We start from the raw sequence: 12,583 nt of genomic DNA, 5'->3' as shown, positions 1-12,583 counted from the left end.
TGAATCTTTCCTTTGTTTAGCCAGGGGAGAAAAAGGGACAATATTCAAAAGAATTTGACAGGGCAGGTGGAGGGCTGGCAGATTTATATAACCATCAAAATGAAAAGATCAATAAGGATTTGAACCAAGAATGGAAAAATCAGTTCCTGATGCTAGAGAGGTGTCAGTTTCTAGGAGACTGCTCTCAGCTCCTGGGTTCTCCTGGCATTGTCGGTGATTCCTTAGTAATCCTACTGAGGTGCAGGTAACACCCTTCACCCTCAAACAGCTATCAAAACAAATGCTGTCTTGGTGGTGCTTGGGGGCTAGGGGAAGAATGTTCCTAAAGTTAAAGATTTAGATTCTGTTTTAGATTCTGTCACAAAGCTATGTGAATATGAATAAATCATTCAGAGTCAAATTATTTTAACTATATAATGGGGATATGATGAGGATCTAGGAGAAAAGAGTAGATTTAAGTACTTAAAATACAAAGCAACATGTAAATTCAAGTTATTATTAAAACATGTCCCAGCTTATGACATCACAGATTTGTTGTTAATGGTATCAGATCCTTTTGATGGAACATAGCATCAAAATAAGGTACCATAAAGGATTTCCTTCATATTCCCCTTAGTTAAGTGACTCAAAAATAAAACCTTACATACAGTAAATAAACCCACAGCACTCATGTATGGCACTGATATATGCCTCTCTTGTGCCTTCCTCAAAAATTACTAACTGCGGGGGCTGCCTCAGTGGCACAGTGGTTAGGTTTGCACGCTCCGCTTTGGCGGCCCAGGGTTCGCAGGTTCAGATCCCAGGTGTGGACCTACACACAGCTCATCAAGCCATGCTGTGGAGGTGTCCCATATACAAAACAGAGGAAGATGGGCACACACGTTAGCTCAGGGACAATCTTCCTCAAGCAAAAAGAGGAAGATTGGCAACAGATGTTAGCTCAGGGACAATCTTCTTCACAAAAAAAAAAAAAAAAAAAAAAACAAAACTAACTGGGGTCTTTCAAACTATAACCACAAATTTCGGGTCTTTTTATTCCTAGCCCCCCTTCCTTACTCAGTTATTTATCTTTAAAAGGCCACCTTATCCTGCAGGGCCTCTACATATCTGCTTCAACCAATTCAGGCTGGCAGATGAACAGGGAAGAGACACACATGCCCAAAATACCGGCAGTTCAGTAATGCCTTCAGAGACTGAGAGGACTTGGATTTCACAAGCAGTAAACTGTAGGGATCAAGTAAGAAATTGTAGCAAAAACTGAAGCCAAATCTCAGAAATCACATCCAGTTAAATCAGAGTGTAAGAATTAAGTCCATATCATCACAGCCCTTGAAATGATAGCATAGTCAAACGAGAAAATGTAACTGGGCTAAGCTAAAGTTGAAAATGGGTAACCACAGACTGAAATTAGGTTTTATTTAGAATCAGACTGAACCAGAAGAGAGCAAAAAACTCTGAAGAGAATGCCTTAAATGCCTAAGATTGAGATTAATTTTTAAAAATAATAATCTCAAGATGGATCTAATACATTACACTGTTTATCTATAGAGAACAGCAACTAGCAGGTCCTAGCAAAGAATAGTTAACTGTCTATTCTGTAGAAGAAAACGAAAAGCTAACATCAGCTCTACTGAAGCCTTAACCTTTCCCCATTCATTTCCATCTATATTTATACTTTACACTGTATATTACTTTATACAGTTGTACTTTATTTCTGTCTTTTCTTATTTTCTATTTTTATTTCTTTACTCATCAGTAACAACTATATTCCAAGATCAGTGGACTCAAAAGACAGACAAACAATGAGATGTGAAAATTAGCAAAATACGTATATGTTGACTTTACTGCTCCTATTGTATTTTTCGGGAGGCATATTTTATGACAGCATGCACTTCTGTTTATCCACTGACAGACATGCACAAGCTGCTTATAGTAAAGACAAAGGTTTTGTGGCTGTATTTCTGCTAAAATATAATTTTTAATACACGTTTTAAAAAAATAGTCTAGTGGTCAACAAGCGAGTTTATTAATTATTCAAGCCAATTTGAAATTAAATGGGAATATAAAATACCTTACACCTTTAATTTTTTTGAAGTTTTTCAAATAATATAAAAGATGCATTTAAAAAATAGGCAACTAATAGCCTCTCTCTCTTTCTTTTTTTTCAGTTGGAGAAGTATGGATAGGGTGGGTTTACTTAGATCTCTAAAATTAACTTTTCTGATGCGAGTAGATAGATGTAGTACATTACACTGTTTAGATACAGAGAGCAGCAACTAGCAGGTCCTAGCAAAGCACCTGCTTACCAACCAGTCTGAACACCAGTTTTCTTTATATAAAGAAAGTATTGTTCTTTGCTAGATATTTTAGCTACCCTTGGGCATGTTCAATATTTCCTTGAAATTTAAAAACATTGAACTAAAAATAAAACATGTATATCAACTTTAATTATTAAGTTCATTTTATAATAAGTTAACTTTAGTTATGAAGTCCTCTTAGAAGTATACTGATAAACCTTCTATGGAAGGCTTTTTGTCCCACAGTATGGTTCTAATATGGTTCTCAGTAATATAGTTTCTACTTGTTAGGAAATATCAGTTCTTAAAAAAAAAAAAAGTAAAAACAGATTTCAATATTATTGATACATATATTTCAACAGTCTTACCTGCCCAAAATATAAAGTAATAAAACCTACAAACCACGTAGAGGAGAACTAAAGAATAAATAAGATAATGTATGAGAAACGCTTTGTAAACTCGAACATGAGACAGAGATGCTGATAGTAGTTACTCCTATGACAGATCAAAATCTGTGACCTGACATTTGCCAACCAGAACACTAGCATTTCTTAACAACTACAGCAAAAGAATAACTACTAGTCATTCCGAGATACCGCAAATGTCTAAAGTTCTACATGAAAAAAAATTAAGTTGTTCTGATATATTAATTAGTATATTCTCAATTTTTTAAAAACTGGCAATGTATATATATAGTAACTGATTTTTTTCCATAAACTTTAATTTTGATCAATCCAAATGCAATCTCCTACTGCCATAGGCAGACAATCTACATAGGCACAAGCTTCCATTCTACTGGCTCCTTCTGCAGTGGATGCAAAACTGACAGAAATGAAGAATTCCAGGTGAATACTGGTTGTACCAGTGTCAAAAATGAAGGAAAGACAGCTGGTGCTGTGCAGACCACCCAGAAGGAAAGTATAATACCACTGTTCCAACTGAGGAACCTCTGTTCCTGCTTCTCATTCTAACTCTCTCTGCAATGGGTTGTAAAAATAAAAGTTGGAGCCAGAAGTAATAGGATGTGAAAACCAGGACTGTTCAGAACTGGTGGCTTTCATTTTAAACTCAGGGTGGCAGCTATCATGAGAATGAAACAAAACAGTAAACATCTAAATCACTAGCTTATTTAAATAACTAGCTTCATTCTATTTGTGATGATCTGTTTTTCTTTGAAAGGACAGTTTTAACGCTATTCTTCTTACATTGTTTTTAAAGAAGGGAAGCAGGATGGAAATCACAATAAATGCCAAACTTACAATTCTTGTAGCAAGGTTGCCTGAAGGGTTTTCCTTTTGAAAAGACAATTGCCACTACGAGGTACTGAAAACTGGAGATAAAAAACACTGTGGTATTTTCATAATTTTGTATATTACGTGAATCAGGTTCAGTTTCATTGTACGAATGTGAAGAATTCCACTGTAGACTTCTTGTTGTATTACAAGCACTAAAACACATACAAAAAATTCACATTACTCCCATTTCCCATAAGAAACCAATTTTACCTTAACTGCCTTGAATCACTATCATAACATAGAGAGAAATAAGGTGCCGTTCACAGCCCGAGATCCAACAATATCAAGGTTAAGACACAGAACAGGCAGAAGAGCAGAAGGGTTTTCTTCTCTCTGGTCGTATTCCAATCAGTTAAAAAATTGGAAGAAAATTCATTAATTAGTGAGCCCCTCTCACGTTTAATAAACCCCCCCTCACTTTTTTAATTTTGGGAGTAATTTTAGCATAGTAAAGATAAACAGACTGTGGGTTTGACCTTAGCTCTACCACTTTTTGGCTATCACTGAGGAAATATTATTTAATTTCCGAGCCCATGTCCTGACCCTTAACTGGATACCACCTGCTCCATCACAGGGTTCCTGTGAGGAATGAGTAAGACAATTTGTGTAAATAACTGCCTAGCAAAGCACTTGGCACTCAGACGGCCCTCAACATTCTCCAGCTATGGCTCTCCCGTCTACCTCCAGGTGGGCAGGACTGTCAAACACGCATAGGACGGAGAAGTGCCCAACAGCCGTTACTAAAACATCAACTACAATAAGCACAGGCAAGTGGTAACAAAATGTTACTTTGCTACAAGTGAACTCTGGAAAGATTCTTGAAAACAATTCCATCTATTCCTTTTCAGGTGCAATGTTCATATGTACATAAGCAAACAGCCATGTTAAATTTCTTAAAGTATTCTAAAACTTTGAAAGACAATCTTCCTCAATCAAGCCAACTAAAAATAAATGTTTGCATCTGAAAATTTAATTCTACAAAATTACCTTAGTAAATAGATTATATATTTAATTAATTAAAAAATAGGAGAAGCACTTAGTACATTTTTAAATTATTTAGGTTTTAAAATGTCATTTCCTAAACTGGGGGTAGAAAAGTTAGAAGCACAAACATATTGGGTTTAGAAGGACTCGAGCAATTAATTTCAACTTTCTCATTTGACAAATTAGGAAAGCAAGGCTCAGGAGCAAAGTAAGAAACCAGTCCAACGTCCCCATCTTGGTAGTGATTATTAGGACCCTGCCTGACCATCTTCCTACAGGTAGAAGGAATTAGCACGATATAAACTCAAACACAGGCCAAATTTTTTAAGTGTCTCATCAAGCTGCATGCAAACTTCTATATAAATTCTTGGACTTATTTTACATGCATATATGTTACACACACTTTACACAGATTTTAAAATAAATTGACCAACTTACTCTGATTGTGGATGCCATACTTCATACCAAGATTGCTTCTTGACCCAAAAAAAACCCAAAGATTGAAATCCAATGCAGATGAGGATCTGAGACAAAACGGAGAAGAGAAGGGCCCCAGATATAAGACCTGAAGGTGGTCTTTGTGCCACAAGTTCCTTCCAGGCAGGATTTAAACTCACTATATTGAGAAGAAAAAGAGGAAAGGTTTGTATCTAAATTAATTTGTCACTATAAAATACATAACCATATTCACTTATGAAATTAAAAAAGTTGTCTAATGAATCTTTAATATGAAAAATGGCCAGGGGCCGGCCCTGTGGCATAGCGGTTAAGTGCTCACGCTCCGCTGCTGGCGGCCGGGTTCGGAACCTTGGCACACACCAATGCACCGCTTGTCAGGCCATGCTGTGGCGGCGTCCCATATCAAGTGGAGGAAGATGGGCACAGATGTTAGCCCAGGGCCAGTCTTCCTCAGCAAAAAAGAGGAGGATTGGCATGGATGTTAGCTCAGGGCTGATCTTCCTCACAAAAAAAAAAAAAAAAAAGGCCAAAATCCAAGCCAGATGTCACACATATTTAAATAATCTGTAAAAGCAAACAATTTAGGCTTTTCCAAAAAGGCCTCAGGAGTACTTCTTACATTAGTCTGTTGAAATTCAGAGAAAACACAGTCCAAGTAAAAAGAATATGAAATATAAGCATATAAACTATAAGACTGGGGCCGGCCGGGTGGTTAAGTGCGCACGCTCCACTTCAGCGGACCGGGGTCCGCAGGTTCGGATCCCGGGCACAGACCAATGCACCGCTTGTCAAAGCCATGCTGTGGCCGGCGTCCCATATAAAGTGGAGGAAGATGGGCATGGATGTTAGCTCAGGGCCAACCTTCCTCAGCAAAAAAAAAAAAAAAACAAAAAAAAAAAAAGAGGAAGACTGGCATCAAATGTTAGCTCAGGGCTGATCTTCCTCACAAACCATAAATAAATAAATAAAAACTGTAAGATTAATCACTACCCTTATATGTTTAACTAAGAATTTACTTCTGAATCTTTAACTGCAAAGTTACAACTAAAATATTTCTTCCTCTTAAGAAGACGTTACCAAAAGTTTGAAGCAATATAAACGTAACAGTAACATTAAACAAGGTTTTTATCACTTATTAAGGTAGTGTCCACCAAGTTCCTCCACTGTAAAGTTTTTATTTTTCTCTTTGTAAATAAGTAATTTATAAAAAGATACTGAAACTGTGTAAAAATCTTATTCCTCATCCAACTTTCATTCACTAGTTTTAGCATCCACTGAAGACTGTCTAACTCAGTCACTCTCAACCAATGTAATTTTGTCCCCCAGGGAACATCTGGCAATGTCTGGAGGTATTTTTGGTTGTCACCCTGGGGGAGTGTTACTGGCAACCAGTAGGGTGGAAGCCAGAGATGCTGGTAAGCATCCTACAATGCAGACAGTCCCCCCACAACAAAGAATTATCTGGCCTAAAATATCAAGAAGATCAGGGTCTTTTCACAGTCTAAGTCAATCATTCCTTCTATATTTATTAGTTAGTATTTTACTACAAGGAATAGCTTTCCCTTCTCTCCCAATTATTTATTTATTCATTTCCAGTATGGACTTACTAATTTTTATTTGATTAAATGGGTCATATCCCATTACCATCATTAATTATTTTGATGTTAACATCACCAATACTGAAACAAACCAACATCTTGTGTTTCCTTATCTCATGTACCTAGAAGGAAACAGCATCACTTCTGTGATATTCCTGCCAAGAATTCATAGCCTGAGTTTAATAAGAATACATCAGACAAACCAGTATAACTGGTCTACTTTCTTCACAAATGTCAACATCAAGAAGCCCCAAAGAAAGGCTGATGTACTATTCTGGATTAAAGAAGACCAAAGAGACGTGATAACTAAATCAAGTCCATGAGCCTGGATTAGGTCCTGGACTAGGGGAAAAGATAGGTATAAAGGACATTATTGGGAAATATTACAAAACTTAAACATGGGCTGTGGGTTAGACAACAATGCATCAATGTTAAATTTCCTGATCTTTGTAACTGTGTTTATTTATATAAAAGAATGGCTTTGTTTTTAGGCAATATATACTAAAATATTCAGAGGCAAAAGGGCATGATAATGCAAACTTACTCTCAAATATTTCAGGAAAAAATAGAAAGAGAACAATAAAACAAATGGGGCAAAATATAAACAGCTGGTAATAAAAGAACATATTTACAGGGAATCTGGAGAGGTATGCACTGTGTTACAATTCTTGATGCAAATTTGACAAAGTTTAATAAGCCACATCAGAATTTCATATGCTTTGAAATCAGTAACAAAATACTCACTTGTAAATACCACTACCAAAATGATGGCCAGATCAATGAAGAGGAACTGGAAGTCTCCTAGGTTACTTAAGATCTACAGAAGTAATTTTTAAAACATAATTAGTTTTCAGTAACTGTTTTTACACCATTTCCCCCTGGTTTTAGGCTTTTCACCCTGGTTTCAGTTTTTCGCCCCCGCCAATAATGACAACTTTAAAATGACACTTGGACCTGCTTAAAAATTGAACTACGTTTGCCTTTGAAATTAGTGAAATATAACATATATTTGCAAATATTCAGTTTACTATATTAGTATAAAAGTCATCTCCTAAAAATTCATTCAATGAAAACCTTTTAAAAGTTTTTAGGCAAAACGAAAATACAAACTTTTACTCACAATCTTTAACATTCTTAAAAATTAGTATCTTGAAGCTTCCTTAATATATAACACCATCCTTCCTGATACTTGGGATGTCACCAATGTTCATTTAGAGGAGAATTTAAAGTGAGATTCCTACAACTATAAAATCCAATGAAGTATGTACGGACAGGACCGTTTACACTTTTTCTCCAAATGTATAATGTCCTATAAACATTGCTCAAAAATCTTTTCTCATTCTGGGCCCTTCCTGCAAATGCAGAGCAAAGTTAACTACAATTCTGAGATGTGTCACAGCCTGATATTTTGAAGAGTTATAAAAGAAAGATGTCTCATCTGCGCTAAAGGCAAAAAAGAATACAACCATCTTATATTCACAAGGCTTCAGCCACAGTTGTTGGTCTTAAGAAAAATGCTATTTCAGATTAATGAGATTGTCAATCTGCTACTCAAAATACAGTAAACTAAAGGAAAATTTACAGATGCTACTTATATAAGTTCCATAATTAATGGATGAACTCAAAATCAAACATATCTGCTCAATATCTTAATTTAAATCTCTTCACACTCAGTGGCATCCCTGTAGGAACGCCGGTACTCACAGAATACAGCAGTGTAACACTGAAGTACTGTATGATGCTGTACAGGGCCATGAACTTAAATACACAGAAGGAAGTCATTAAAGCAGCACGGCCTTCCCTGTGAAAACAAACGTTGGCATGTGAATAAAAGCATTTTAACCTCCCCCTCCAAACCACAATTATATCTTGACAGATGAACATCAACATTCAACAGCTACAACAAAGCACTTTTCTACCAAGAGAACTAAGCCAAAGCAGAACTGGAAGAGATGAGGAGTAGCAAGCAATGTGCTGCCAGTAAGTTACAGATCAAATATACTAATATACCGTTAAACAAATTCATAATCCTTTCTATGATAATTTTTCTTCTAAATTATTAGAGCAAGCTACAAAGAGATAACAGGAAATTTTTCAATTTGTACTACCTGATAAGGTTTGGCACGCAGGAAATACTAGGAGTTTTGGAGGTAAAGGGAGATGCCACTGAAGCCTCAAGCTCTGATAAGGAAATGCCTCCATGTGCTTTCTTCAAAGCCTAATGTTTGAAGAAGAAAACTGGTTAAGTTTTGTGAATATGACTTAGACTAGAGAAAGAACTATAAATCACAAAGACTATACTTACACCACAATCATTTGCACCATCACCGCACATTCCAACAAAGTAACTAAGAAATAAAAATTATGTTAAGATTTTGATTAATTTCTTAAAATACACATTGAACTTAAGATTTATCCAATATAGTACTATAAAGAGCTAAAGGACCAAGATTCCCCCAGTTTAACCAATGAATCTTATCATTACAATGACCACAGGCATGTTGCTTTGCAAACAGCACCAGCCTGCAAGTCAAATGACCTGGGTTATTGTCCTTTTTCTGTCACAAGATGGGCAAATCGGTTTATCATTTTGGCATCTCAATTTCCTAATCTTTAGAGCAAAGGACTTGGGCCTTTATAGTCTTTAGAACACTTACTTTAGAACACTTTAAGGCTATCAGTAAAGATTTCTCCTTTAAAAACTTGAAACATAATTTTTTACTAAAACTATAGTCGTTTCGATCAAGCTGAGTGAATAAACTCTACATCTCACAGATATTACCTGAAAAAAGAATTGTAGTTATTGTACTTGAACTAAATCCATGAGCCCATAAGCCTCTTTTAAAAAGGCATCTATAAGACAAGTGATAACTTTAAGTTACTTTTCTGGGTTTGAAAATGAAACTACAATTCATAAAAGTTAAAAAAAAACACCATCACCAATACTTACTCTACATTTTGCAATGCTTCTACTAATTGTGTCTTCTGATCGGGTGCCATACGAGCAAACACGGTGCCATGCAACATCAACTGGAAAAAATATGAATTTCTTTAAAATATTGTTCGAATGTATTCATATGAACACATACATAAACCCAAATCACTAACCTTAGGGACAAGTTCTTGAAAATGCTCCAGTATCACTGAAAACGATTTTCCATTCATTGCAAAATGGTAACGAGTCACCTGAAAATCCTCTAAGCAATCATGGACCAATTTCATTGGAATATCCTGTGTATGCGACATTCACAAGAATATTTAGGCACCAGACCAAGGAACACAATCCTACTTTAAATGTTTGATCCAAAACTGAATCCTTTCATTCGACATTTTACACAAGACACTGAAGGTTTAACATTTATTGAAAGTAAAAGGAAATTCAATTTTAAGGTAATCTGTCTATAATGTTTACTTAAAAAAAAAATTAAGGAAGGCTAAATATCAACTTCAATTTGAAATGATCCATGAACTGAATATTATGGACCACTTGCATCATTTATCAATATTTATCAATAGGATAAATATTTGGGATTCTTATATCTTAAAACTGTGCTTCTTACCTTTGGCTAAATATCAAAATTTAAACATTGAGATTCCTGGGTTTACCCCAGTCCTAATGAATCAGAATTTCTGAGGAGATGGCCTGGTATTCTGTTTTCATTTATTTTTTGTTTTGTTGTGCTTTAATGAACAATTTTTTATTTTTTCAGACTAAATTCAAACAAGCAAGTTTCAAAAGGGAAAATTCATCTTGACATTACCTGCGAGTCAATTGCTGATAAATTACTGCACTGTGGTAGGGTGTCTGCATAATGCCAATTTATCTTGGCAACTTTCCCATCCCTTGGAGGTAATGCTTCAGCAATAATAACTTTATCCTGAGGTAGTATCATTCCACAGTCTCTGGCCACAGAGACAGCAGTCAACATGTTGTCACCTAATTTGCAAAATATTGAAAATACATTAAAATGAAAATGGAAACATGAATGTATGAAACAAGTACTTATTGAGAATCTACTACAGTCCCCACAACCAGGCTGGGCAAAATGAATATAATGTATGGTCCTCGCTTTTGGAGTTTAAAAATAACAAAATCACGACATGCTTATCAAAGGAAGCCTCAAAAAATTCAGGCACATATATGCTAAATAGTTAGAACATTCTCAACAATTTTTAAAGCCAAATTCATTCTTAATCTTTTGAAGTCGTGCACTAGTAGTACCCACTCAACACCGGGCACAGAGCTACATACAGAGCAGATGCTCAACAAACCACTGTTGAAATAACCTAGGAGTGACTGGTGGTCCCTACAAGAATATTAGAGTAATATCACAGGAAAAAGAATGAATTACAAAAGCAAGATCACACAAAACAAAAAGATAAGCCAAGTAACAAAAATACAATCTTTACAAGAAGCAAAGAGAAGGAAGACAACTTCTCAGTCATGAGAGGAAAGAACTGAGGAGAAGCCCTGTAAGGACAGGATCAAGAGAAGAAAAAATAAACTTACAGGAGAAACAGGCAAAGGTCTGGGGAGCCCATGGCTACCAGAACTGAAGGGCAATGTTATTTCTTCCCCAATGCCCACAAACTATTTCCAAGGGTGTCTTCCTGTGACCAGACAGACCACCTTGGGACACAAAGCCAGTCTATCATGGCAGAGAAAGAGGGGGAAGGGACACAGATGGAAAGTGCTTTGAAGGAGGAGTCATTAGAATCAAGAATTGCTGGGATGCTAATAAATTTAGTTACTTGAGCTATATGGTAATAAGTATGCTATCAGATGGATCTCTGAGTCTAAAACAAAAATACACACAGGCCTTTTCCACATAAGTCTTACTGAACATGTAAATGCCATAAAATGAATATCTTAAATCTGATTATTTGCTAAGAAAAAAATACTTAAGTGTTGCCATGATTTCACATAGCTAAGGAATGGAAATTATCTAATATTATCAACAGTATAATTAACACCAGGAGAATCATTTAGATCTAACAGTCAAAAAACAAAAACAAACCAAAAAGTGGCTATGTTCACTACTATACATTCAAGCAATGATAATAAACGATCACATATAAAAATGTAATTCTAACAAACATCTAGTAATCATTTTCCATGCTCTGGCACAGTTCTAAAAGTTGCAGAAGACCCCAAAATGAGTAAAACACTCCTAACCCTCAAGAATCTTACATTCTAGTAAACAAATCTACAAATGATTTGCAAAAATCTACAAACTTTGCAAAAATACCTTAAAAGAGTATTGCAAAGTTACCTTATACTCTGGAAAAATGTTCAGAGCTGAAACAGGACAACATAGGACAGAGTCACTACACAATATATTTGTATAACTAATGGATCTTTCCTCAATATTATATAACTTGAACTCTACTTTTTTCTGTGCCCTTTTATAAAGTCTAACCTGTGACCATAACAGTGCGAATGTTGGCTTTATGCAAATTTTCAAGTACTGCAGGGGTTTCTTGCTTTAATTTGTTCTGCATTATAATTAATCCCATGAAATCCATGCTGTTTTCAATGGCATCTCTGCAGAAAAAGAAATTTTAACACATAATGGTTTAGTCAAGAGAACAGGTATGCTCATTCTATATTGATAAAACAATTTAAAAGTCATAAATTATAAATTAAAACATTTTATATGCTGAATAAACCACAAAAGTGTAACTTTATGAGTTCAATATCTTGAAAAGTTTAAATCTGGAAAAACAACTTCCAAGAAATACGTTTTGAATTAAATTTTTCCCTTGGAAACACACAAGGATCATTTGGAAATGCATAACTTTGTTATGACACTAAATACTTCTAGTAAGGAATATTCATCTTGTATCCTACCCACAAAATGAAAAGCATAAATAAATCAATTCTTTACTATCCCCCATATAGCATACCCTAATTTAAATGTTAAGAGAAAAGGAAAAAACTACCACAAGC

General features: G+C 35.4%; 1 protein-coding gene across 6 annotated transcripts in view; it reads right to left on the bottom strand.

Annotated features, from left to right (window-relative positions):
* ATP13A3 (ATPase 13A3) overlaps positions 1-12,583 on the bottom strand; it is an 84,779-nt gene that overhangs the window by 20,134 nt on the left and 52,062 nt on the right. For all 6 annotated transcript variants that reach the window (XM_058556092.1, XM_058556091.1, XM_058556096.1 and 3 more), the window contains 10 exons: positions 12,054-12,178; positions 10,395-10,570; positions 9,742-9,864; positions 9,584-9,663; positions 8,939-8,981; positions 8,742-8,851; positions 8,338-8,434; positions 7,378-7,450; positions 5,015-5,192; positions 3,557-3,744 (listed from right to left, as the gene is read on the bottom strand). In XM_058556092.1, coding sequence (XP_058412075.1) covers positions 3,557-3,744; positions 5,015-5,192; positions 7,378-7,450; positions 8,338-8,434; positions 8,742-8,851; positions 8,939-8,981; positions 9,584-9,663; positions 9,742-9,864; positions 10,395-10,570; positions 12,054-12,178 — 1,193 coding nt within the window. The remainder of the gene's footprint in view (positions 1-3,556; positions 3,745-5,014; positions 5,193-7,377; positions 7,451-8,337; positions 8,435-8,741; positions 8,852-8,938; positions 8,982-9,583; positions 9,664-9,741; positions 9,865-10,394; positions 10,571-12,053; positions 12,179-12,583) is intronic.

This window comes from Diceros bicornis, chromosome 15, assembly GCF_020826845.1.
Source record: "Diceros bicornis minor isolate mBicDic1 chromosome 15, mDicBic1.mat.cur, whole genome shotgun sequence".
Classification (NCBI taxonomy): Eukaryota; Metazoa; Chordata; class Mammalia; order Perissodactyla; family Rhinocerotidae; genus Diceros; species Diceros bicornis.
Note: the sequence above shows the minus strand (reverse complement) of the source record. Positions and strands in the feature narration are given on the sequence as shown.